This window comes from Bombus fervidus, chromosome 12 (genome assembly GCF_041682495.2).
Source record: "Bombus fervidus isolate BK054 chromosome 12, iyBomFerv1, whole genome shotgun sequence".
NCBI classification, from domain to species: domain Eukaryota; kingdom Metazoa; phylum Arthropoda; class Insecta; order Hymenoptera; family Apidae; genus Bombus; species Bombus fervidus.
The window spans coordinates 11,409,676-11,437,378 of record NC_091528.1 but is presented as its reverse complement, the minus strand read 5'-3'; the positions used below and the strand labels follow the sequence as shown (position 1 = coordinate 11,437,378).

At 45.3% G+C, this 27,703-nt stretch overlaps 1 protein-coding gene and 1 long non-coding RNA gene across 16 annotated transcripts in view; one reads left to right on the top strand and one right to left on the bottom strand.

Annotated features, from left to right (window-relative positions):
* The window catches only part of LOC139992617 (protein daughterless), a 358,939-nt gene that overhangs the window by 256,338 nt on the left and 74,898 nt on the right, over positions 1 to 27,703 (bottom strand). For 10 of the 15 annotated variants that reach the window (XM_072013611.1, XM_072013612.1, XM_072013599.1 and 7 more), the window contains 7 exons: positions 8,323 to 8,407; positions 5,554 to 5,690; positions 3,449 to 3,715; positions 3,000 to 3,164; positions 2,150 to 2,216; positions 1,433 to 1,578; positions 684 to 801 (listed from right to left, as the gene is read on the bottom strand). In XM_072013611.1, the coding sequence (XP_071869712.1) occupies positions 684 to 801; positions 1,433 to 1,578; positions 2,150 to 2,216; positions 3,000 to 3,164; positions 3,449 to 3,715; positions 5,554 to 5,690; positions 8,323 to 8,407 (985 nt within the window). Of the gene's footprint in view, positions 1 to 683; positions 802 to 1,432; positions 1,588 to 2,149; positions 2,217 to 2,999; positions 3,165 to 3,448; positions 3,716 to 5,553; positions 5,691 to 8,322; positions 8,408 to 19,925; positions 20,431 to 27,703 lie in introns of those variants that run through there. The other 5 variants (XM_072013609.1, XM_072013603.1, XM_072013601.1 and 2 more) reach the window with 5 other exon arrangements.
* Positions 1,445 to 2,346, top strand: LOC139992633 (uncharacterized). The gene is made up of 2 exons (XR_011801167.1): positions 1,445 to 1,578; positions 2,150 to 2,346. It is a non-coding gene; the product is annotated as an uncharacterized lncRNA (long non-coding RNA).

Genomic DNA, 27,703 nt, shown 5'->3' with positions numbered 1-27,703 from the left:
TGAGGAGGAACGAAAAAAAGGAAAGGAAAAAGAAGCAATTGGAAAGACGATTGTACGAAGTTCCATGTAACCAGAAGGAGAATCCTGATCGTGCGCTCCGAATTCCAATCGCCAAAAATGGTCGTCGATGGAGAAAAGAGCGTTTCTTCGTAAAGGACCCTTGGAGAACTTGTGCATTGCATTAGGCGAGCACCGAGAGAAGGATTACGAACGTTCACCGGTAAGAGGAACGCATGACAGAAACAGAAACAAAGAGCAACGAAGACACAATGCCGGAGACAGAGGTCTCCGAGAAGAATAAAGGCACGACCACGATGCATTCGCGCGATTTATCTAATGTTTCCTTATCGGGCTCTAACTCTAACGTAGAACACCTGGGTACTCCTCCTCCTCTCCTCATCTCCTCTCCTCTCTCTCTCTCTCTCTCTCTCTCTCTCTCTCTCTTTCTCTCGTCATTGCACTGTAACTCGTGGGAAAAAAGCATTTATTCGATGATGCGACGCCGAGAATAGAACGACGCAGCCATTCCGATTAGCTATTGTCAAGGCTCGTTGACACTTGTCTTTCGCCATCTTTAAACGAACATTTTTCCTACCTCGTTAAACCAATCTTTCTCATTTATCTCTATTCCACGAAGCTCTTGGAAGGTGAAAAATTGGAGGGCAGGATAAGTTGAAACTTACTGGCATTCGTCACAGGTAACCTTTCGATTTTGATGGAACCGTCCGTGTCGGGTGTGGGCGTCAGACCAGAGTAGGAGCCCTGAGGTTGCGTTACTGTTACCGCAGGATGAGGACTCGTCTGTGGACAAGAGATCATTATTGACTTCTTTTCGACGTGTTTTTTAAATAAATACGAATTGAGGAACTTTTTAAGAAACAATTTGAAAGATCTTCGTTCTTCTAGAATTGCGTCTCATAAATATATTTTTAACATTCTGTATATAGGCTACGAATTTTTATGCGGTTGCGAGAGATTTAAAAGTAACAAAATGCAAATACAAAATTATAATAACGCGCAGAAATATATAAAACACCCGAAATGGTATAGTTGTAATATTTGCCAAGCGAAACAAATTTCTGCTTAGGCTGCAGCTTTTGTCTAATTGTGTTAAGGATATAAGTTTGTACAGATATCTAGTTAAGTAGATGCCAAGTATATTTTCTACTTAAATAACTGAATTCTTATAAAGTATCGATTTATTTTCAATTATCACAAAGTTTTCATTCATTTCGTGAATATATTAGAAAAGGAATAGAAATTCTTTGAGATCCATTTCAATCATCGATTCAAACTGGTAACGGTAGAGCTAATATTAAGAACATAGAAGTAAAATTTTCAAGGAAATTTGCTCGACTCGCCACTTGTCTTATGGGTGTTGCAACCTTTTTCCAAAAATTTCCTCAATCGCTTGGACGAATAGAGATCTTACCAAATGGTCTAGTTGAGGTGGTGATGTATGGGAATAGATGGAACCGTGTGGAGCAACGGGACCCAAATGAAGACCCAATTGGCTCTCCGCGTGATTCCTCAACACGTTTATGGCATCGTCCAATCGTTCCTCCATCCGCGTACCCTGTACCAACAGAATATCCGAAATTCGACTCGATTACACGGCTGTTTGACATTTCTTTCAAATCACCAAAGATACCAGCGTCAATGATACAACGCTAATCGCTGCTCGATCGTTAAATTCAACGTATCGTCGAGGTATCTCTGACGCTGGTACAGTGGATTAAACATACTTCCAAGATGATGGAAAGCGTGTGTATGAGATGAGACAGGATTCTGTTTAAAAGTCGATGTGATGGAAACTGATGAGAGTGACGGAAATTCGACATGCCATTAATTCTCACAGTGCAAATCTCGTCTCTTTTTATCAATAAGAAATTGTTTGAACAATGTGAGAATTAACGTGACTCGTGATTAATATGCGAGTAAGAAAGAAGTACTCGATGTCTCGCCAGGAACGTCACATTCGTTAGATCGAACGTCGATATTCGCGGTGTGTCGTTCGCGCGTCGTAAATTCCGTACCGTGTGTCGAAGTTCATGCAGAAAAGTGGTGTATTACGAATGAGTTGGTGAGAGAGGATCAGAAACAAGAACAAACAAGAAGGGGGAGAAAAAAAAAAACTAAAAATCGGCAGTCCTCACCTCGGCATGGTCGCGAAGAAAGCCGATGGCATCGTCTAGCCTCTGCTGTTCAGGCGCCGGCTTCACACACAACACCAACGCAACAACAAAACCAAAAAAAAAAAGAGAACAACCAAGTCAACACAGCGTTCACAACAAACAAAAGGGATAAACGAAGGTCAAAAAGAAAAAAAAAAAGTAATATGTAAAAATGAAATATGCCAGATGATCGACTTGAATATAACTGAACAGGGGGAGGATAATAAAGTGGTCTGCAACGTGGACAAAACACGCGAGATGAATTGTCGGTGCGTCGAGTGCATGCTACTTTGTGCGAATGATCGAAAGTGCGCAACGGAGGGCAGAATCTAACAACGAAAGAAAAAATAAAAAAGAAAAATAAAAGTGACTTTCTTAATTCGCTCGTTGTCTCTGTTCTAACGCTCTCGATTGAAGCATTCCGATCCTCCCCCGAGCAGAAATAAAGTCAGTGCGTGTAACAACGGGTGTACTCTCAACGAGTCACCATAGTGCAGACGATAAAATATCGTAAGAGAAGTGAACGAGCACGAGAGGTTTCTGTTACGAACGTCCTTGACCTGTTTCTAAAGCGCGTCGAAACGGTGATGAAGCGTGTCTGCGTTCAGAGATGCACCCGTCACTTTCCAACGAGATCCACGTTGAAATCTAGTTCACCAATAAACTCGGCACCGAGCGTGTGTTTCTCCAACAAACAATCAAATTCGGTCTCGTTGGAAGTGTCGGGTGAAATAATGGTAGATAAGTATATTCGAAAGAAACAAATTGAAAAAAAAAAAAGAAAAAAAAAAAGGAAACTGTTAACAGCGAAGCTTTGATGCATACCATGTGAATGGTTCCACGGTTGGGATCCGCCGTGAAATGTGGAGAAACTGGTGCAGCACCTGGTACCCAACCTGGCGCTGAACCAGTCAAGGGTGGTGGCGAACTGACCGGTGTGGATGGGTTGCTGCTATAACTCGATACTGATTGGTTCGTGGGGTTAATCTGCTTGAAAACAATAGAAAAAGCAGGTTAAACAGATCTTTCTATTACAACAGGTACTGCGCAAAGTTGCAAAGAAGGCCCGTTTCGATCTCGCATGCATTTTCGTTTGTAGCCTACTTCTTTCTTTCCTCTCTCTCTCTCTCTCTCTCTCTCTCTCTCTCTCTCTCTCTCCCTCTCTCTCTCTCTCTCTTTTTATGATTTTGAAACGGTCACATTTACTAATTGCGTCGCCTGAAGAATGGCGCGAACGAAGTACTGTTAGTTTTCTTTTCAGCTCTGCATAGTACCGAGATAGAAATGCCGAGGTTGTCCCCCGTAGCAGGTTGTCTGTTCGTCGTGGGTGCAGAGTTGGGGGCGGAGGGTGCGGTAGTCGGTGCACCAGGACTATGACTATATTGCAACGATGCCGGGGATGGTGCACCGGTTCCACTATTTGCCGCAACTGCGCCGCTACCCCGGAATGTCGACATTGGTGGCAGCGAGGCCGCACTGGTCACCGCCGAGCCGAGAATTGGCGCTGCCGGTTCTCCGTTCGGTGACATGGCCGAGTATGCCTGCAATTATTAACAAATTCAATTATATAGGTTGCAGGAAATATTCGTTGAAACGTGGAAAATTTGCCAGACGGACCGCCATCGGAACAAATGGTTCCAAATAATCGTCGCTGACGACAGGGACAAAGACATCTCCGCGAGAACGGTACGAGACGTGGAATGGTTGTTAGCTGACTGACGACTCGTTCGACCTTTTGAATCCAAGTCTGGTACATAATGGGCCGGACCAGAACGGCTTTGATATCGGATACGCTTAGTGGCGCGTAGCCCTCGCTCGCACCTACTGAAGCTCGCTCGTAAAACGTCTAATTTTAAGTCATCGTCTCCGGCTCAACAACGAAGCGTATTTATCAACAAATTAGAGGGAGTTTGCACGCTACCCTCGCTCAATTTCACGATCGAGAAACACAGTTAATTGTTCGCTGTACGAAGGAAAGAACGAGGCGATAACTAACGGCGAGTATCGCGCTCTCTCGTGTTTCTCCCGTGCTCCTCGGCGTCCAGCAGCAGGTCATCGAGAACTGGGAAACGCGATGAACCCGGCTTTCGACCAAAGGGTTCCTTCGTTGCTGCGGGGGACAGATTCTTGGAAACAGGGATCGTTAAACCGGGATCGTAAATGTTTAACCTTTCGGCCGGAGATGTCTCGAGTCGCGTGGACGCGTCGAGCGCGTCTTTGTAAAACGTTCGTGCATAAACTATGCGGCGTTCTCTCTTTTCGACGACCCGGTTCAGGATGCTTCTTTCGTGTCTGTCGACGAATTCTACCGAACTATCTCGCAGCCGTTTTAGCGATCAAAAGTAGCTAAAGATGGCACGCGATAATCTTAGAAGCTCTCATCTCCATTCGAATTCGATTCGAGTCCGGGACCAATTAGAGACTCGCGGAGAGTCGATGCGTTGAACGGGTTCGAAGGAGGCAGAGGAACGTGGGAGGAGAATCCGGGGTGCCGCGAACAGGAGGATTTCGTGGTAACCATGAACGGCGTAAATCAAACGAAGGCTGCACTTGACTAGAAACACCGAGTAGCGGGAGAGTCGTTCTATATATAGAAGCCAGTGAGTCATTTGACGTTGCTCCGAGTACACGGAGCACTGTCAACAGTGTTTCTCAACTACTTTGGATCTGCGCAACGAATCGGCAGAGCATCAGGCGACGTGGTGATCGATGACTCCGAGATCGAACGAAAAGCAGAAGAGAACGAAACAAAAGTTCGGCGTTCGCGTATGCGTTCTAAGATCTAGATCACGTTGGATGTAAAGGATTAAGGTCAGCGTCGATAGGCTAGTCTTCGCTCTGACAATGTCGAACGAGTCGAACGTCTTCGAAGGAGAGGAATTGGAAAAATGGCTGCGAACCGGCTGAATTTATGGCGCTGCAGCGGAACGCCTAACCGGGAGATTGCAATTTTTCACCGGCAAGTTTTCCCTCGTTCCGCGACCTCCGCGATGAAAATATATCGACGAACATTCCGGAAAGTTGCAGAGCCAAGAAATTCGTGACGTGGCGGCGTTATTAACAAGTACGAAGCAACCGCGAGGATTCTTTTTCTCGAGTAAACGAGGCAAAAGCTTAGCATTTCGAGAGGCATCGATCTTCGAAAGGACGAAGATTAGGTTCGAAGATTTTAATCTTCTAACGACGAATCGGTCGACGTCGGTTGGTCGACCCCAGAACAGAATTTTTGGGGGAAGTTGCTCTCCTGTCTATCGTGAAGTTACCGGGATGTCAAGTCCGAAGAAACGAGCTCAGTCACGCGTGATCGATCGACGAACGAAAACGACGTGCGTACGAGCGAGAGAAAGAAAAGCACGGAGAGAAGAAAGAAGTCGCTTACCATGGGGTCGTGGGGTAGGTGCATGGGATAGGCTGGTTGGGCCAGGTGAGGGGGTGCGTAGCCGCTGTACGGAGGCTGGACACCGCCGCCGCCTCCCGTCCATGGATCCCCTGGACCCGTTCCTGCAGCGTTCCCATCTAGAACACAAAGAAAACACTCGTTTACAATAAGCTACGGGCTAGGGTATTTTGTCGATTTATTCGTTTACGGGATTTAGATAATTCTTTGGTATATAAAAAATAGCACTTATGAGAAGAGACGCATTACACGTTATGAAAGTTTCGTCCGATACGCGTGTCCACCTTTATAATAATATTTCTATCGTGAATAATGAACTATATATAGAGCCGTATTTTTTCCGCGGGGTTTCATGTCCAGCTCTATACGTGTCTTTTAATCTGATTAGACGAGGAACATTATTCGAGCACATGCGCGACATGCCCTGGACACTGAACGCCACGTGCTACTATTTGTTGCATTACTACCATGAGCGAGGTCGAAAGCGTGCGGATGCAAACGATTCGCTCGCTATTTCGCTTGCCCGGAAACCGAATCGCGAACATTACTCCTTATTTGCGGAAAGAGTTTAAAACACGACTGCACTGTGACTGTGTAGTCAATGTACGACGCAACCGTAAACCCGTATACGGTAATTTTTTCTTACTCAAAAAGTCAATATCGTCGACTAATCGGTTTCCTGGTAATAATTTGCGCCAATTATCACACCGGTACGAGTTACGCTTGCACGAGACCAGCAGGTAAGTACCCCGAGCGTCCCTATGCTATTCTCAAGAGAAATCTTTATATCTGCTTTTTTTTAGGTACATTTACATATCCCAAAAACCACTGGAAAATTGTCAGGATGAAAATCACCTAAAATTGAAATTCTTTTAAATCGAAGGTTCTATGAAATGGGATTTTCTGACTGGAAAAAAAGAAATGTTGTTCGACGAAGAGAAAAACTGAACGAGATTTTTTATCGGATGATGGAACTTGTTGGTCGTCTTTGAACACCCGTTAGAAAGGGCAATAGGCGGCACGACGACACGGGCCATTATTTCAGTTGAAAACAACAGCAATAAGCTTCGGGAACGTATTTCTTGATACTTTTGCTTGATATAATTCCGTGGCCAGAGTTTCCACGACGGGGGAACTGAAACTAAGCCAAACTACTCGTCCGTTCCTACCAACTACTGGCATTCGATGTCTGATAAAACTTTTTCGTTCGCCCTTCTCCTCCCCATTTATAAGGTATTCCGCTCGCTTACCGGGTGTCACGAGCCGAGAACGTATTCGAGAAGCCGGCCAACGAGCCTCCTTACCCTCTGATCTTTAATAACAACTTTACTCGGAAACTTTACCGATCTTATTGATTTACCGCCTCGGTAATCCATCCGGGAAACTTCGGATGCGCTCGACGACCTTCCCGGTTTTCTCTCTCGGAGAGAACTGCCTCGAAAAATACCGCGGCTAACGGCGAAACGATTCTTCGAATTTCGCAAGACTTTGTGGAATTTATAGAAGCCAGAACAAAGCTCTCGTATCGATCGGTGAATTACGCGCGGATGCTCGCCTTCGTTAATCTCGAGCTGGGTGACGTGTTTGTAAATTTTCTGACTTCGTTTCGAAAATATCAGGATCCGCGGTTAAATGGAGCGCGGTCAAGATCACGAATGATAACGTTGACAGCGACTGAAAGAGAAAATGGAAGAGAGAGAGAGAGACAGAGATTCCGCGCATTAACTCTGTTACGGACACCTTGAACTTTTTACTTGTACCTTAAGCTTTTAAGTTAGTCGCGAAAAAAGATTTCTTATGTTTTAAGAAGACTGTAGAACACGGAAGAAGAAGAACACGATAAGTCACATTTTCTTTCCAACCGAGGAAACAACTTTAAAAACGAAAAAGAAAGAAAAAGAAAGGAAGAAAGATCGTTAGCATAAGATTGGAACGGGAAATCGCGCATTTCGTTGACGATTCTTTCTTATCTTGCTCGATGTTTGGAAATTTTCTAGAGGAGAAATACGAGAAGAGAGAAATACGATTCGATCGAAAACCGAAAAAACGTGGCAGAATTAATCGCGTTGCACGACATCTCAGCAGCGCGAGGCATCGTATAAAGTTGACTGGCGAAACGCGCCGTCGCGGCTTTTCCACGGGCGACTTTTTCCTCTCGTCCCGCGTAGCCGCGAATTTCAGCGCGGAACGAGTCGGACGCAACGCTGTTCGAACAAATAAAGAGAAATTGTTATTGTTTTTACGCGCGACAGGCAGAGCGACGAATTTTACGAGCCAACGCTAAACAGTTGAATATTACTGCGATCGTAAAGTCCCTTTTATCGTTCGTTTGAATCGTTACGCGATTTCCAGCTGATATAGATGCGTGCACGTCGGATCAACGTGTACGTGTACGCGAACGAGGGAGAACCGACAGGCTGGATCCAGGCCTCGGTCGATCGTTAGACAACGATCGATCGATCGATCGATCCAACGGAACCGGCTCGATGTTACTTTTAGTTGTGTCCGGTAACGAGCGGCCTAGATTTTCGACTCACGATCGATACCAATTTAAGAGAACACGGTAACGAGGATAGAACGACTTTTCCTTTTTGTTCGTAATACTTTTTCCCCGCATGAATTTCAAGTTAACGTCGTGTCTGTATTTTTGCGACTCTTGCGACTCGTCTACCGTTATATCGCGTTATTCTTTTGCTATCGTGAAAGTTACGATATTTATTAAGGTAGGAATGAAAAGACTGGATAACTTACCGATATAATAGGGATCTGCGTAGAGGGCCGCAGCCTTGGGGGAGGTGTATCGTGGAGAGTCCTGACCGAATTCATCCGAGCCATACTGCAACGAAAACAACGACAGAGGTTATCAATTTTGAATAAAAAGCATAGAGGGATTGTTATGAAATATACTCGTCAAAATGTAATTCGTCCTCTGACTCGCGTTATGCGCCGATTACAGCTTGACGTGTTCTTACGAATAATTAGTAGAAACTAAATTAGAAACTCGTAATAAGTACATTTTAACGATCGCTCTTGGAAAAGAATTCTTCGGCGTTCCAAAGCTAGGGATAATTTTAAACATTAAATAGAGGACTACAACGGTACTTTTCTAATTATCATCAATGAGATAACTTTCTCACTTTTCATCTAATATCGAATAATTTAATTTACTGGAATTTCCTTTGTTTCATCGATTTTTGGAACGCAAGGAAATACATTGGACTCAAATGCGATAGCGTACACGTGACTCCGTTCGATGATATATTTTAAGGATTAATAAAGAAAAGAAAAGGGGTAATGGTGGGTGTACAGGCCAGAAGAAGTATTTGCACATGCCCTTGTTTTTCAATGAAGCGTATTTTTATCAGCTTCGATATTGTACTTTCGTAGTATGAAATTTCTATAGTCGTGTGGTAGTACGTACTACCAGAGAATACTAAATTTAATATGGTTGATTAAATAATTAATCAGTATGTAAAAGGCTTATAGGTGGTAGTCACTGTACTTGGACCTAATTAATTGGTACGAATCGAATGCTATAACAGATACAATGGCGTGCAAATACATTTTACTGGTGGTAAGATACGCCAGGCCGGAAAATCATTCGCGTTCCATCCCTTACCATTCTGTAGCTGCCGTAGTCAGCAGGGTAGACAAACATATCGTCAGGGATGGTGGGAGCCTCTCGAAAGCAAGTCAAATCGCGCGATGGGACAACATAACGGCGACGTAGCGGGGAACCGGCGATTTGCCAGCGAGGGCTCGCACGGGGGTGGAAAGTGGCGCAGAAGGAGAGATTCGCGGCAGCATACCCTCGTCCCAATTTCAGCGTGATATATGTTAAAATATTCCACGCCGCTTCCCTTATTCTCCCGGCGAAAGCTTCTCTCCTCTCCCGCCGCCGTTCCGCCGAAAACTTTTGTCCCTGCTTCTTCTCTCTCCTTCGCGCCCCTCCACTTTGCCACCACCTACTGCTCCACCTGGTGCCACCGAAAGCGCGACAAAACGAGAGGGACAGACAAGTTTCGGTCTAACGCGAGGACTATGGCCGTTTAGGCCGAATTTAACGGCGGTTCCTGGGGGCAGCGAAAGAATCCTTGCAACTTCCGCCTTCTTGCAACTTGCGAAATTTCTCGCGAAATTTCCTCAAAGGGACACGGGGAAACTCGAACGCACGCGCTCCTCGCCAAGGAAAAAGCGATTTACAATTAGTACACTCTGGTTTCAAGGTCTTCGGGTTTAATCACCACTATCGTTTGAACGCCCGGCGTGTAGTTTAACACGCTGTTGACGACACGCTGTGAAATAAATCTTATCGTCGTTTCCGCATATTCTCGGAAAGTATATAAATGATTATATTTAGAAGAAACGTCGATACGCGTTCTCCGTTTTCGACTCGTTAATATAACTTGATGGCAAACGTTGGGAAGCGACGAGAAGAGGCGGGAATGAAAGAAACAAAGAGACAACTCGACACCGACCACGCGAAGGCCTACGCCAGACTGCGAGCGAGCTGACTACGCGTCAGCGCGCCGATTGACCGAGAGGGTAGTGGGGCCGATAGGAACCAATAGCGGAACACGATTTGCTACCAAGAAGCTGAGATGCGTTTAGATCCGTCCTTTTGATAACGCGGGTTATCAAGAGTTCTCGCTTCGTTCGAAGGCGAATTTGCATAATTGCACCGTATCAACCAATAAACGTCTAGGTTCGTTTGCTTCGGAACGATATCGAAGAGTCAAGGCAGCAAATTGCAGAGATGACGAGGTAACTATTTTTTTCTTAGACTCGACGACGTGATAGTTTGAAAAGCGAAAAACGCAACGCGAAATCTATGAAGTTCTAAGAACAAAAGATCTTCGAGAGCGAGCGTTGAAAACGCATCCATATCTCGCGAGGGAGGAACGGGGCATATAATTGTAGGCGATAAAAGCATCGGGTTTATCGTGACAGCAGTCGATAACGAGAGTACAAATACGAACACCCACCCTGGGTGGGGACATGAAAAAAAAGCTGCTACTAATCGCGCGATAAACGCGCGGCCTCTGGACCTATTAATTTAAATGAATTGCTTTGACACCACCGGTGGCATTCGTGCATAGGCGTTGCACGCTGGTTCTCTCTCTCTCTCTCTCTCTCTCTCTCTCTCTCTCTCTCTCTCTCTCTCTCTCTCTCTCTCTCTCTCTCTCTCTCTCTCTCTCTCTCTCTCTCTCTCTCTCTCGCAATTCCATTTCTTCCTCCGTTTTCGATCGTATCGAGACATGTACATGGAAAAGATCTCTTGATGAGTATTTTACATCCACAGAGTCTAAGTAGAAAAGACTATGAGTCCACGCGAAGCTGTCAATCTACAGGACGTGTTTTATCGTTTATCGCGTCGCTAAAAGCCAGTCAAATACACTCCATTTTCAAATATAGATGGCTGAAAAGTGACGCGTAACGGAATTTAGCGAATTACCAGGTGAATTACTTAGCTTTGCTCGAATAACGCTAACTTTACTCTCTCTTTCTCTCTCGTGTTACGATTCGATCGAAAAATCGACGAAGCGACGATAGAGGCGAAAAGTCGAAGTCGGATCGACCGCGGCGAGAGAGAAGACACCGCGTGGCCAATAATTCACGTTTTATTTCTCAGGTTCGCGGGGGTGGTTCGGTGGACACGCAATAATAAAAATGTCCGACGGCCGGCAAGCCGGATCAGAAATCTTAATATGTCCCGGTGGGTGTCCATAGTGGCGAGAGTCAGCGATTTCCAGCCAATATAAATGTCCTACATTGATTTAGTTCTCTTGTTCCCCGGCTTGCGGCCAGGATGGAAAAGGAGGGAAAACGAACGGAAACGTCTCTGTCAGGGAAATTAGCTTCCGAAGGTTTGAAATAGGACAGAAGGGTCGCTGGTACGGGGCAAGCTACGCGTGTTACGTGACGTCTTCGGAAAATTGAGCACGTGATGTTCGTCTCACGTTCTCATAGCGGCTATTTCGTCGTCTTTGAAATTATTCTCTAGCTTTCCACGAGATATCGCGTCTGTTACGTCATTCGGCTGACACGTCGTTGAAAATTACGGGGAAATTTTGTCAGAGAAATTTTTGAAGATTCCTTGAACGTAATAGTCCTTCTCGCGAAACCTAACTACGGTAGCTTACGGAAATATTCCAACACTTGTAGAAACATTTTATGGATATATCATGTTCGTTATAAAGAAACGTTCTGAAATTTTATTAGCGCTGTAACGAGGCACGAGTATCATGATCACGTTGGTAAAGCTCGAATAAGATATCTAAAAATCACGAAAGTATTTAAACAATCGATTAATCTCAATGCGATAAATATTCGAATACTTTCGTAAAATATACCGTGTATACGATCTTAAGGCCAGACCAAAAGGAATTCCAAGAAATTTCACTCTATACGATAAGAAATACATTTAAAACGATAATTTATTAACATCGTCTTGGAGCGTTGGACGTCTTCGATCGACTACACGTGGGCGGAAATGAATTTAAAAGCGGAAGGGGAGGACTTTGCGTAGCGAAGAGTCGCCTCTAGTATAATGGATCGTCGATTACTCCCTTATTAATTGCCGCACTGACAACGAGACTATTTCCTATCGAGAGGCAAATATACGAAAGCAGGTGTCCCCCAACGTCCCGTGAGAATTTTTCTACCAGCAGCATTCTAACATATTTTTATTAGTTCGGTTCTACCTGCATGCGATTGAAACGATAAAACGATTCCTACGATCGACGTACGAGCTGTGTAAACGGCGTTTACCACCGTTTTATTCCTTTATCTATTCTTCCAATTTTTCGTATCTTCGGGGAGGTTGTCTCTCTAAATTGTCTACCGGCGGCATAGAAGCAACAAGTTTGCGTCTTCTACTTGGTTAATTGCAGTCGATAGATAAGGTGCGCGATAACGTATCTGTTTATCGATTTAATTAAATTTTAATGGAGGACTCCTGGACACCTGGTACCGCAGATTCCCTTTTTCTCAGCATTTTTTTCTCCCACACGTAAACCCGCACACGCGAAGAAACAACGACGAGTCTTATCGACGAAAACGTTCATCCGTCTTTTCTCTGCATTAGCTGCTCGCAACCTAAAGAGATTAATGCCAGGCGATTTGTAAAAAAAGCTGGATGCAACGGTCTTTAAATCTAACGACCGCCGTGTCACAGATGGATGTTGGATAATTTCTAACGAGCTTGCCCGTGCACGCACCCCTTTATGAAATTGTTTGCTTCTACGCGAATTGCTCGTGTCACGCAGAGTATATTACCGCCGACGAAGAAAGGCGGGTCTTCTCTTCCTCTTTAAAACGACGAAATCCTCCGAAAGCGAAACGGATAACGGACAACGGACGACGAAATCCAAAACGAAAATCAATCAAGACGTTCTCTTTCGCTATATTTCCGTCGACCGTGGTGATAAAAAGGATAAAAATTTTACATGACGTTGCGACGTTGGGTAAAAGAATGTGGGAACGATAGAACGTCGTGGTGATTGCCGTATTTTCTTTTTCTGAATTTACGTTTCTTCGATTCGTGTAGAACGAGGTCCCGATGGGTTCCCATGGCGGAGGGAACGACCAGCCATAAAGGAAATACCCGTAGATGGAATAGGCATGTTCTGACACAGGACGACTTCCGGTTGTGCCATTTCGAACATCCGCGACGAATAGAAATTGAGACAGCCTTCTTTTCCTTCCCTTTTTTCTTCCTCTTCGTCGAGTATACCTCTATTTCTTCTTCGTGTTTCGATGTTTCGCATAATTTTAATTGCAGGCACGATGGGAAGACGAGAGAATGGGATTCGAGACCGAGTATCGAACTTTACACTCCTCAACGAAGGCGATTCGGTATCTGGACTGGCTGCGTTCTGCGGCTCCGATTTCGCAGAATCGCTTTTATCGTATCGTAGAAAGAAATTGCGGCAAGAAGAGGCGGAAACGGAGGGAGCCTCGGTTTTGCAAAACACGAGATACAATGCCATCTAATATTTGAGATTTCATTAGTAGACGTTATTCCATCCGACATCTGATCGGTTGTTGTGCCGACGCTGACATAAACTTAACTTTAACTCTGACGAATATCGACTATCATCTATCTGTAGAATGTTTAACAATTAATTCTAATAGTTTCCTCCTCGCAGTTTTGTATTTTCACTCGCGAACATTCTGGATGTTTATATTTTTTATACGATTCACTTTGATTACGAAGCGCAACGTGTACGATATACGCGGCGTACTATTATTCCGTTTAATATTTTAAACAGAACGAACACATCGAATCATAGATTCGTACACGTTGTGGTAGAAACGTCGAGAACTCTTTTATTTTCACCCTGGAAAGAAAGAATTGCCGTTTCTCGCGAAATTACATCGTACCGCGTAAGATTTTTCTGTATCTGTAGGCAATGGATGACTAAACGGTTTCACAGTAAATCCCGAGTTGGTAGCCCAAACAAAGGAGCCACTTGCGTCGACGACGATACGCGTGGTAAACAGGAGTTCAAAGAAAGAGAAAGAGAAAGAGAAAAAGACGGAGGGAAAAGGGGGAATAAAGAAGGGAGAGTGGTAAAATTCATCGCGACGAGTAAATCTTGACGATAAAGGAGAAGAAGGGCGTTGGAGGATCGCGAGAGCGGTACGATCGAAAGCTTCCCGTTTTAATTGGCACCCACTAATTGGTAATTATCAGGCGTACCCACTCGTGGAAACCTGACGTAAGAGGCTTAAGGCCGTTTACACGGGATGGAGGATCCGGTGGCAACGGTACCAATACAACCGCCACGGGCGTAAGGTATACGTCGGTTTACAACGTTCCGAACACACAGCGCAGGTGTGCATATGTAATTCCGAATGGGTGCCTCGGCTAGCAGCGCAGCACGTGAAAAGAGACTAGAGATCCACGACGTCTACATTATTTATTAGGCGTATCGTTATCGCGTATATAGCGAGAGCCAAGACAAACGGCTGCATAATCAACAATTAGTTGGCTGATATGGCCTACGTGATCGGTTTTTAACGAGCGAAGCGTCCAGGCCTCGATTAACACGCGTCTTCTCGCTTACATTCACGGTATCTCGCTAATACTTTCGACGAAAAAAAAAAAAAAAAAAAGAAAAAGAATAAGAGAAGAAAGTCGTTGATCACTCTTGTACTTCCAACTTCTGCTTTTCGTTTGATTTCGATATCAAATATACACGTACGAGTAGCTTTTTCGTTTCTTTCTTTTCTCTTCAAAAGTATCGATCGCGACAACGTTACTGCTACTGGTTGGTATTACTGGTAACCATTGCTGTTTCTAACGTCGTTTTAGGCCAGGAAACGCGTAACAAGGTAAAACGTAACGACCTAGGCCGTGAAAGCATCGAGAGACTGTCGAGCGAAATTTTGAGCGCGAGATACGTGTACGCGACTTCTCTACGTTGCTCGAAATGCGGATTAGATGATTCCAGCGTTATTCTAAATCCAACTTACGATAAATACGCATGAAGCAACGTTATCGTAAACGTCGCGCTACACAGTGTCCTACGTTGTAAAGGTAGAGCTAAATTACCTAGAAGCTAGATTATACTAAACCTATATTACACAGTGGGTAGACGGTCGTAGGTATAAGTTACGGGTTACGTGGACTACGCAGAATCCGATTGTCGCAGTGCTACAGATTATAAGGCATCCCGCACGCGTGGCCCGCGTCAAAATTATAGGAAATCTAGATTGGCCTATATCTGATCGGTCGACGAGGTTGGTTTATGGAGAAATTGGGCTACGGCGGAATCTAAACTATTACCTCGAACGCGATACGGAACGCCTAATATCCACTAGGTAGACGTAGACAGGAGCGATCTACACGGTGGATCCTCGTCTACGGCGAATCTAGGTTACAATGAGCTTAACTCATGGTAAGCCTGGCCCGCGGCGAACGAAGTTTCGTTCGGATGCTAAATTAGTGCTCGCTTGGCACGAAAATACGATTCACCACGCAACGCAATTCGTGTTCCGCTCGAATCAATTTCCCAGTAAATATCTCTCCGAACTTAAACCGGCCGCGGTTTTCTTCCTGGCGATAAAAATGACTAGCTACGCGGAGTGGCGAACGTATTTGTCGATACGAGAGAGTCTCTTTCTTGGTTCCAGAGATTGACTCACTGAATCAGAATGCGATTGAAATCCATGTAAAGTCAGCCTCCCGCAAAAGGATCAAATCGATAGGGAATCGTGCGAGTCGCCTGGTCGCGTCGCCTCGAGTCGTTGTCGACCAGCTGCCTAGGTACACAGTAGCAGAACTCGGTATCGAATCACCCGGTAGAATCGACCAAACGCGAGCGTTTCTCCTCTTCCGAGGAGAAGGGTCGACTCATTCCTCGAGAATGTGATTTAAGTCTGCATAAAAGACGACGGCCGCGCAGAATTACAAGAGGCATGCAGTTCCGCTCGCGTCGATATACGCTCCGCGCCGAGGAACTTTCCTCTCTCGTCACCGCGCGCGCGGAATACCGAACGATCGCTTATCGCGTTCTCGCTCTCGGCAGAAGACCGGACCCCGTCCTTTTTCGCCAGTCTCAAAGGGAGAACTTTTTCCTTGAAAATAAAGCGATTCCCTTCAGGCTCCAGGCTTCCACCCGCCCACTTTTCCACCCCTATTTAACTTTTCTCCGGGCCACCGGTTCCACGAAAATTTATTCTCCGCCCGACTCCACCGACCGCAAAGAATAAAAAATTACGTTTATTTCCTCGGTATCGTCATCGTTATCGTTTCGATCCGTCCTCGATAATATTTGACTTATCATTACGCGCAATTAAAAGTTGTTCTTACTCATAGCGTGGATCGTTGTTCGTTGTACTTGCGACGTATTCGATGTTCGCGAGCCTTTTTCCAACCTCGGAACAAATACTTGCAAAACGAACGTCAATTTATAGCCGAGAAAAATGATTGTAAGGGAACGGAGGATTTTCAGCAATATGGTCATACAATTTATTTCTGCTAGACCACCGCCCGATTCTACTTTTTCCATTTGCCAAAGTACTATTTGAAAGTAGCGCTTCTTTTTTTCGAGATACTTATAGATAGACGCTTCGAATCTAGTTTACCAGTGTTCTAATCCGAACTTATCTGCTCGTCGCTACTACCAAGTCGGATCATTTTGTGGAATGGAACGCGAGTAGCCTACGTTTTTACCGAACAGCTACGTTTTCGTGGAAAACGTTTCGTAATTGTGACCACGGCAACAAAGTTCCACAAAAAAAGGATATTTCGCGCGGATGTATTCCCAAGTCAAGAGACGATTCGTTCAATATAGACGCTTAACGAGCAAGTTTTTCTATCCAGCGACGAGGAAACGTGTTCGGTATGCCGTGAAAAATTCATAGCTCATTTCCAGGCGATAGAAAAAAAAAAAACGTGCTTGATATTTTAACGACTCGAGTTGAGACAATCGAGAGATGCCGATACCGATTAGAGTACGTGGCTAGAACGTTGCGAGCAGAGGATAGAAAGGCGAGAGACAGGCCGAGACTCTACAGTGTGGGACGTGCACCACGCCCGATCCGGAATATTTCATTCCGTTTTTTTCTTCATAATCGCGTCTTATTACCACAATCGCGCTCCATAATAATTACCGAGTTGAAAATTATACCGACGTAAGCCGAGATTTTCGTAAGAAGTCGGATCGAGACGCGTATTTCACATTTTAATCCCGATGCGTTTCTCGATTCGCTTTTAGAAGCAATCGAACTTAACTCGACTCCGTCGTTAACAAATTTACAAGTACGAACGAAGAAATCGTCGTTGACGTGGTGTGCGACAAAACTTTTTCTTCGAACTTTCAAGATCTTGTTGTCTGTCAAAGAGAATAAAATTATGCTGGTAAAAAAAGAACAAAGACCGTAGCAGGGTTAAAAGTATCGTTCCATCGGTTTAATAATTAATTAAAGTATAATTTCAACTGTTTTATCTGCAATTATTTTTACGTTCTAGAACCTTTCAACGATTCGGAAATTATATCGCCGACGCGTTTCAGAAGCGTCACTTTTCCGGGAACTAATTCGCGGCTGGAGCGATTTTAACGTTCGAGGAATTACCAGGGTAATAAATCCGTCGTATTTTTCGATCCGCGTTACCATCGCCGATTTACCAGAAAAATCAAGATGGAAGAGGGCGGGGCAAGGAAAGAAGCTATCTTAAGAGATATAAATCTTATCCACAGCCAGAGCTAGACGACCGATGTACACGACAGTGGTACGCACGAGGATCAAAGGCACTTTAACGATCTCGCCAACTAATTAATATAATTATCTTCTACAGACGCACGTTCGATCGCCATTCCGCCAGAGTATTACTCGTATTTATTTATCTCTAACGACGAATACACGCGTTAATAACTACGATTATTAATTAACTATCTTTACCCGGATTAACTGTCTTTTAAATAGAAACTGCTATAACCGTGGAATTCATCGTCAAAAGTTGGTCGAAGGTTCATAAAGACGAATCAATTTTTGTTAGTTTTGTCGTGATCGGTTTCTTTTTGCGATAGTAAAATGTAATCTCATTTTAATAGGCAGAAGAATAGGTAAAAGAATAAAAGATTTCGAGGTGAAAAGTCTGTTATGTTGGAGAAACGGTAATCGACGAGTTAGCTAGCCTTCTCTGATCGATACGCGCTTTCCATCCCAAGTTTCGCGCAACTTTGGTTATTTTTGTTAGCTATAGAACGACGAGCTAAATAAAAATAATTTGTACTCCCATAGGAGAAATTTGTGGCTTTTTCGATCGAAGTAAGATGACTGGAATTGCGTCTACGCCGGCCAAGACAAATATTTTTTAACGAGCTACGAACGACGCCCTATAATTTAATTAATCTCAAGAGAAACGTATTTCCCCGATTGTCTAAATGTTTCTACTCGAGTAAACTTTCTCGACCAAGCTCGGTGAAAGGGGTTCTCTAGAATGCAAAACGCGGGGTATCACAAACGTCTCGAGAAGGTGGGAACGAAGAAAACCGTGAACGAGTGGGACGGTGTGCGAAGATTCTTCAAATTCCAGCGAGCGATTTTTTCGTTGTCGGCAGAGTACTGGTGAACGAGGTGCCTTGTGTGTGCGCGTCTTTCGTATGCAAGTGTGACCGCCACCTAATACGTGCCACCACGGCACATACTAATTAGCTGGACGAGCGAAACGCGTCGTGAATACGACTCCACGTGGAGAGACAAACATTAGATACGAGTGGCGGCACATCAGGTTAGGTCGAGGCTAAAGCTCCGACTGCGAGCCGCTTCCTGCCACGAAATCCGCTTTGAAATTCTTTCGAAATGTATCCATGGCTCGCCAAAGTATTCCAAGCACTCGCCACAGAAACTTTGGACATTTCGTTAGCACTTTCAGACACGACTGCCGTGACTTTTGTGCGTTTGTAGGAAATTTGAAAATGAAAAATTGCACAGAATGCACCTAATGTGAAAAAGATATATAAAGTATCCAAAGCTTAGTACTTTTCACCATAATTGGCGGTAGGTGGAACACACGCTTTTTTTTACTTACATGTTAATTAATTTTAATTGCATTCTCAAAATTACCAACTCGCACAAAAATCCGCGATTCAATAGCGTTAAAAGGTAACGTTAAACGATCCTAGGTTTAAAAGTCACCGCGATACGACGACGGTGTAATCTAGATCTAGAATATTCCAGGCTAGCACAGTAGGTATGACATCATCGAGACCCTTAAAAACGACATCCCTCCCCTTCCAACAGGCTCAACACTGAATCTCCCCGCGAATAAACGACGGCAAGTGCACGCTGAGAACGTGGTATGTGCAATAAAAGATTCGAGTCGGCTGGAAGTCACGTACGAGTACCAAACCGGTCCTATGCAGTCTGCGACTAATCAGCCGGTCTTGTGCCACGCGAGACTTTCCTTCGATACCGGTTATCGTAAAATTGTCACATCCGTCGTATGTAGAGCTGGATAAAAGGCGGACGAAAAGAGTACGAATTTGATCGGGTTAATCTTAACTCTAAGGAGTCGACCGTATTGTCCGATGAGCAGGCTAAAAAGTGGCGCCTTTTACATTTCTTCGGTTAAACTCGTCTTCTTTCTAATCACGCGTTATTGGATACACCGTAAGTTTAGAATCTGATTCGAAGCAGAACTCGAACGGGGAAAATTCGTAGAGGAATTGGTGGCGAGGAACGCGAAGACGATCCGAAGGCACGGTGATCGTAGATGAGAGATATTTCAAAGCTTGAACGGTCGATTACACGCATGACCGAAGGCGAACAGTTTCCTGACAAATCGCGCAACATCATCGCGCCAGCTATTCTCCGCAAAACGACTCTACTAAGACGTTTACCCCGCTCTCCTGTCCGCCATACTGGTTCCAATAGCCGGGAGATGGTACCGAGGAGACGGCCGGCTGTAACACATTCCCGGACAAGTTGTTCGGGCTGGCGGCTTGAAATCGATCCCCGGGTACGTTCTGCGATCGATTCGGACTCCTTCGTGGCTGACTGTTGCACGTTAACGCGGAGCAGTTCGAAGGTAACTGAGAAAGATTGCAGCCGACTTGAAGAGGACTCGAACCGTTGTTTCCTGAACCGAGTCTTCCAGTTCTCATTTGCATTCGCTGCGACTGGACAGTGGCGATTTGAGCGTACCTCGAGGCGGTCCTGCACTGCTCGATCGCGTAACACGGCTCCATTTTGATCCCAAAATCGCTCAGTTTAAAATTCTGCTGATTCATCTTGAAGTCTGCGTTGTTTTTGAAGCTACGATCCATATTGAATTATTCGCAGAGAATCGGGATACGAATAAGAGATTTCTAGAGGAGTCATCTACGTTTTGTTTCTCGCGGATCGATGCATCCTCTGGTCCTTATCGTTGATGGCGATCCAGCCAACAAGATCGACAGTCGACCGATCGCTCGTCCCTTTGACACGAACTCGTATTCAACATCGTTGTTTGGCTCGTCAGAGCCGGTGGATTCGCTAAACCCTTGCTTCGATCGATTCTTTCGATTCGAACGCGTTGCGAAAGCTTCTAGGGACAAGCTATTCACGCGGCCAATGGTATTAGAGAAAATCGTGCAAAATCGTGAGATAAATTCGTATCCGGCGTGTGCAACGCGAGGATAAACAATCTCGCGTAGGACGAGACATCCTCTCCGCGCTTGTCTTTCTCTCGAGAGGGTCTCAACGTTTAATTCAATTTATCGCTGCACGGAGGAACTGCGATCGCTCGAATCGCAGGCGACGCGTTTCTCCGTTCGCTTCTTCTCGCGTTACTCGGTTAAGCTCGCTGCGCGCCCAGCGACGATCATTAATCAGCGTGGAAAGTTTGCGAAACCGCGAGTGCCTCTCCCGAGTTCCCTTTAATTTGGATTCTTCGAATCGCTCGAGACTTTCGTCGAATCGCAGCCTCCGCGGCCCTCGACCACGCCGACTATTTTTGAACAATGCGTTTACACTCGCGTTTCTGCGCACTTTGCCGCACGAGACTTTCACGAGCGCGTTAACACACCGCGCGTATCGCAACCCTGTTCCTCGAGCTTCCCAATGACGACTAATCTCCTCGCTGTTCCCTCCTGGATTCTATCGCGCTACACAATTTTCTCTCCTTTTACTCGCCGCGTATTTATAGTTCTAGCCTTGAATTTTACAGAAGGTAGACGTACTTCTCACTTTGCTTCGATTTATTCGCCCCTATTCTTCGAGAACACAATTTCACAAAATGTAAAAGATCGCGAAGCGTCTCACGAACTATGAAAACCACGTTTCCGATAAAATTCTTTCATTTTGAAATCTCTTTCTTCTCGACCTGCTCTCTGCCAAGATACGTCACTTTCAAAGAAGTTGAAATTTTTACGAGTCGATCGAACGAATCGCTTTAAATCAGCGATTCGGCCGCGCAACGGTATCTGAGAGCGATTTCGCGGGCGAGACGAGACGAGACGACGAGATCGTCGCGAGGATCGAAGCGAAAACAATCGCCAGAGGATTAGAAGGCAAGAAGCGACGGGCAGCTGGTCAGCCAGTACAGAGACGACTGGTTTTGTTACTCGGCTCATAAGCTACGCGCCACACGGAGCCTGGGTCCAGCGTTACCCCTCCACGAGAACGTGCTTGTTCCGTGCATGTAGACGCACTCGTGTGCCCTCTCTCGCTCTCCTCTCGGCCCTAGACCGTACTCTCGTCGTCCCGTTTACACGCGTCCGTTGCACCGCTACGCTCGCCGCGCCACATACAGTTTCTCCAACTTGGCCGAACGTCGATAACAATTTTACGGTCATGTTCTTTCTTACGCTGTTCCATAGAGAGAAATAGTCACGAGATGGAACTTGGGATCGGACGGATTAAAATTTTCCAAACATTTTTCGTGCGATCTCTGCGCTTTAAGATTCGACCAACGATGCGTCTTGCACACGATCGAACTAATACTATTGGCGAAATTTTGCCGATCGCAAGTCGCGAACTATCGGTACCTATCTACATGGTAACGAGACGAACAAAGTTCTATAAACGCGTTAAAGAAGTCACGAGTTTATCGATCGTTCTACCAAGAAGAAGCGGTAGCGGATAGAACGATTTTCTATGTCATAATCGGATACTAATGGCGTGGATGAAAAGAAACTAAGCGGAAGGACGAATCGCGCCGTACATGATTTTTTCATCGAATCCACGCGTAATCGTTCTATCTATGGATTGTTTTGTAAATCTTCGTCGTTATCTTTTTGCGATACTCAGGATGCTATTATTCGTTCCTATAAAGCGTCAGGATTTCCTAGAACGATCACGGAAAGAGAGAGTGGGTGGTCGCGAGTTTAGCCTTGTCGCGCACGAGACGAAAGCGTTCCGCTCATTGCCGGTTCTTTTCTTCGCCGACGCGACGGCGGATCAACAGAGACGTTCCAGCGTTCCGAGGAAGAAAAGGGACTCGCTCCAACAGCGAGATTTATTCCGGACCGCACTGGGCATCGTCAAAAACAGAAGTGTATATTGATTCATCGAGGCGGGCGTTGTTTGCTGCAAGCTATCTCCTCCCTCCCGTTCCGCGCGGGCATTAATCGCGATATCTTAATCGCCTGTTTCTTCCCGTTTTTACCAGAGGTCAAGTACCTCGGCCATTCCCAGTCCGACAAAGACTAGAAAAACCTAACTGGAATTTTTCTAACGTTGCACGACAAGAATAGCCAAATTACCAATACGGAGAGTAAACGACGATCCGATCGAACGAACGAACCTCGTCCGATCCTTGACGAATTAGGATTCGCTGAATCGGCGAGATAGAGAAACTTGGCTGGAATTAGTTTCTAACGCTGAATCGGAAAAATTGCAAACTGCGGATATTAAGAAGAAACGACGAGTCGATCAACGAACCGTATTATATCGAACGATCGAGGAATTAAAATTCTTCGAGCGAGTAAAGTCGAGGCGTTCCCGTTGAAACACGGTCGCACATACTCGCGTTCGCCAGTTGGAAAGTGCTCGCGTGCATCGTTGCATCTCTCGTTGCCGCGTGGCGCGCACAGAGCTACAGAAATAGTTCGTTCACGGAGCGGAGGGACCGCGAGGGACCCTGGATGAGAGGAAGTCCGGGGGCAGAGGGGACCGAGAAAGAGAGGAACGAGAGAAAATACGAGCGGGAGTTACGAGTTACGGCGGAAAACGGTGGATTATGTGTGTTTAACCCCCCACTTCCGAAAGGCCCGGAGTTATGTTTGAGCACGAAAAGTAAACTTCGACTTCGTGGCGACGTGAGGCGCTTTGTGAGGATTAGGAAGGAGGCCGCCACCGGTGAATCGGCTCTTTTGTCCCGACTTCCGTGCGTCGGGGAATCGATTCTTCTCGAGACAGAAACTACCGTCTTATTCACGCATTCTTCTACGAAAACGAAACAAAGCTATACAAGATTCTTACTCTACCACTGCACTTGCACGATTTAACTGGACCGTTGCGACCGTTAAGTTTTTCCATATCCAGCTCCAACCTCTATGATCGTGTACGTGTAATTAAAATTTAATATTCGCGAATGCGAATACGATAGACTTTATCGACGACAAAACTGTTAAAGATTTAACATCGAGATGCGGGAGATCTCTCGTGGTAAAGAAATTGTTATCCGAATGACGAGTTTGCTCTTCGTCAGTTTCGAGAATAGAGAATCGGTCGAAAGATAGAGAATCGGGTTTGTGTAACGACAATTGGTTTAATTATTCGAATACTCGATTCGATTTAGAATTTCGATAGAGACTGGAAATTATATAGAAATTTAGTAGCCTTGGGGAAAAAAAATACGAGTCCGCATTACCACCCCCGCGGCGTCGAGCGGGTCACGGCATCCGGGGGAGGTAAACCCGAGGAAAAACTGGCCAGGCCGACGTGCAACAGGTAGGAAAGCGAATGCACAGGCCAGTGCAAGTCCAAGCAACCTGTCAAATATCGGTGAAACGAAGGAGGCGGCTGGATAGCCAAAAATATCGACGTCGATCAACCTCACGTAAAAACGTCGAAATCGTCGCTTTATCTTTTTTTCTAAAACCTCGCGGAATATTTTATCATCGAATCGACGTGTTTTCCTATCTTTAAATAGCCAATCAGTGAAAGCAACCTTGATCGAAACAGCTGTGTAAACGAGATTTGCAAATTTTTATTCTTTTCACGAATTTGCCTGACTAAATCGGTATGACGTTATACTTCTTTATATTTGTTGTTACCTAGAAAATTGACTATTTCCTGAATATTGGTAGAATAGCGCTAGCAAATAGTTCTATATATACGTATAGGTACTTTCGTTCGAAGGTCTTGTCGTTGGGACATTTCCTATTCTTTTTCTCTCTCTTTCTTTCTCAAACGTTACTTATATTAATATCTTTAAATCAAATTATTAATACGTCGATGGTATTTACTTGCTTCCTCGTATAAGATTATGACCATAATTTCGATCAAGGCAGATTCTATGACGCAAAACAGGGCAAAAAAAAAGAGGAAAAAAAAAATAACGAAGCTCTCAACGCAACTTTCTTATCGTTGACTTCTTATTTCGAATCGTAGAATCTTTTTAACATGGCTCGTACCACGAATCGCAACCCACGATACCGGTATCTATAAATCGAGAAAAAAGCCAAGCGTTTACGTAACGCTAGCGACAGCTAGAAAATCGTCCGCGGGATTTCGCGTGGAAAACGACAGGACGCGAACGAGGAGGGGAATCGGCATGCGTAATCGAGCAGCCAACGCGCTCCAGAATCGACTGGCGGTTGCTCAACGAAAACTAGTACCTACCCGTGCCACGGTCCGCGAGATGCCTAATCGTACACCTTCACCTAGATATCCGTCGATGTTTGCTCGCGACAACGTACCCTTTCGAATCGCGACACGCTCGTGTTACACCGTGCCACGAGCCACGCCGCCACTCTACGTAACTCGTTCGAACCCTACCAGCTACGGAATTCTTTTTTCCACGAACATCTAGAAAAGACTCGTAAGAAGAAACTAAACTCGTTAACGGCAACGTTAACGTGTCTCGTATGAGACACGAGCAAAGCTAATAAAGACAATTACGCTTTCGTATCTGTAGAAGCACTTTCTCTCGCTTCTTCTTTTTTAACGTTAGTTTCCTCAAAAAAAAAAAAAAAAAAAAAAAAAAGTATATTATACAGCCGATAGATAATTTCGTTAGAAACGAAATTGCGAGTTTTCCGTCCAGTCGGCTGCGAAAAAATAAATCGTACGTGCGCGGATTAACTTCTCCGGTGTCGGCTCGCGATCCGAGAAAGAGACACGGACGATCTCCGGACAGATTCGATTCGCTCGGGTGAAATATCGTCCTCGGGACGAAACGAGGAAACGATAAAACGTTGCAGCGTCGTCCGAAACGCCGAGAGAGGCGAACGAGAGGCGGACGAGGGGAGAGGGCAGAGAATAAAGACGAAGGTCTCGAGAAACGACACGAGAAAGCTCGCAGGAAACAGAGGACGAAGAAGGAAGTGTTCGGGGCCGATGCTTTCTACCGGTACTGTACCGGTTTTAAAGGACTCCGGAGGAGTAGAAGAGAAACGAGGGAGGTACGCGAACGACGTGCAGTGCACGCGCGTGCAGGTACGATTCGCGTACCTGAGAGGTGCGCGACAAGGACGGGGCCCCGAGAGGTGATCGTGCTACGCGGCTCGGCAAATAGATGATAGAGAAAGAAAGAGCGGATGCGAGGAGGACGGCTGTACTAAGAAGAGAGGTGGACTAGCCACTGAAGAGTAAACTGGCCAGACTGCCTGCCGCCGTCGACAACGTAACGCCGTTCTTCAGGCAGCGACAGCTCTTGGAAGGGGAAATAACCGAGAGCGATCCGAGAAATACAGAGTATCTGGATAAAATAATATTTTATCACAGTGGCTCCGGAAACGTATCCTTGCTTCCTAGTAAGGCGTTTTCTTTAATCAGCTTCTGCGTTTCATTTTTACGATATCTCTAATTTTTGTAGTCACGATAGTATAGCTCGCGGAACGAAACTTTTTAGCGTTTCACCTGTCCAATATCCGGATTGTTTATCGTGAAATACTTTTGTGAGCTATCGTAGGTTTACGCGAGTTAAGAGTTAAAAGCAACGACGATAAGGCTAACGAGTTTTAGCTGAAAGTCGAGTCCGAAAGAGTCTTGGCAACTTGAAGTTCTAGTACGAAGAGACAACGGCGGATCGACTAACGGGACGTTCTCCTTTTGTTCGGCCGGCGAAAGAATTAATCAGGGAAGAGTAAATTGGCCCAGACTGCCTGTCGCCTTTGGGAACGTGGTTATACGTGCCAATAAAACTGGTCGGAAGAACGCGCTACCAAAACGACCACACTGACGTGGACACCTTTTCTGACCTTATTCGACGAAATTAGAAATCTATCGGCCACGAATGAAAGACGCGATCCGCCTCTGAATAACCCTCGTCGAATCGTCCAAACCGATCGATGTACCTTACGTAATTATATATGAATGCAAACAATGCGTTCGTTGCGTAAAACTTGCTCGTTAACAAGTTACAACCGCGCGTCACGCTATTCTAGTCGCGTGTCGACCCTCGAAATAAACAGGGACGATAATTATTTTTAATCAACGAATTAAAACAACGACCGATTAAAGGAGAATGATCCATTAAACTATCCTTCCCAAGTCTCTCATTTATTCTATCAAGTACCAACGACACCTTCCAATATACACACAACGAGTTTCATTATTCCGTGCAAAGTTCAAGATTGAATTTTAAGATACGGAAGTTTTAACGTCGCTGTATCGACGGACAGTGCAACGTTCGGAAGGTGTTTGAACAAGCTGCGCCTCTATAAGAATCGCACCACGCGTCGAGCTTTAATTGTCAGTTCCGATCCTTTGCGATCCTGGCTTGTCGGTTCGGACGGTCCATGCGCGATCCACTGCGTCGACGATCGGACGAAAAAATAGCACGTGATCGATTCAACGATCCTGCTGAATTTGGTTGGGACCGACTACGGCCCTGAAATTTACCGATATAGCGTGACACTCCGAAAAAGGAGATTCCCTCGGCGGATAAGCTGGTTCGTACAATTAGAAGGCGTTCCTCTCTAACAGTGTTTCTGTACCGTTAATCCATTCACGATTCAACGATTGCGAAAGCTTCCTGAATTCTGAGCGACCGAACGATAGGGGTACGTCGATCGATGATTCGCAGTTTCAAAGGTCAAGGTCCTATTCTCGTCCGGGAAGCTGCGACACGATGAAAAGAACGCGCGAATGTACCGAAACAATGAATATAGACACGAATGTAACGAAGCTGGCAAGTTTCTGTTTAAAAAACGATCCGATTAGCAGATTCAAATGAATTCGGATGGAAAGAGGGACGTACTCGTTTCCTGTGTCACGGACGAACGATATAAATATCGTATCGACGCGCGACTATAAAAGTCGGACTTACGAGTCACCCGATGCGTAGACGATTTCGTCGTACGATTTCTAGGACGAGATTTACAGATCGTTTCACGAGGAACGGTCAAAGATTAACGATCCGGCTAGGTAAACACATAAAATGGCTGCATATTACGCGGCAGCTGAATAAAGAAACAGCATAAACGCGAATGACAAACATTTCCGCGGGGAACGTGGAAAATATCGGGGC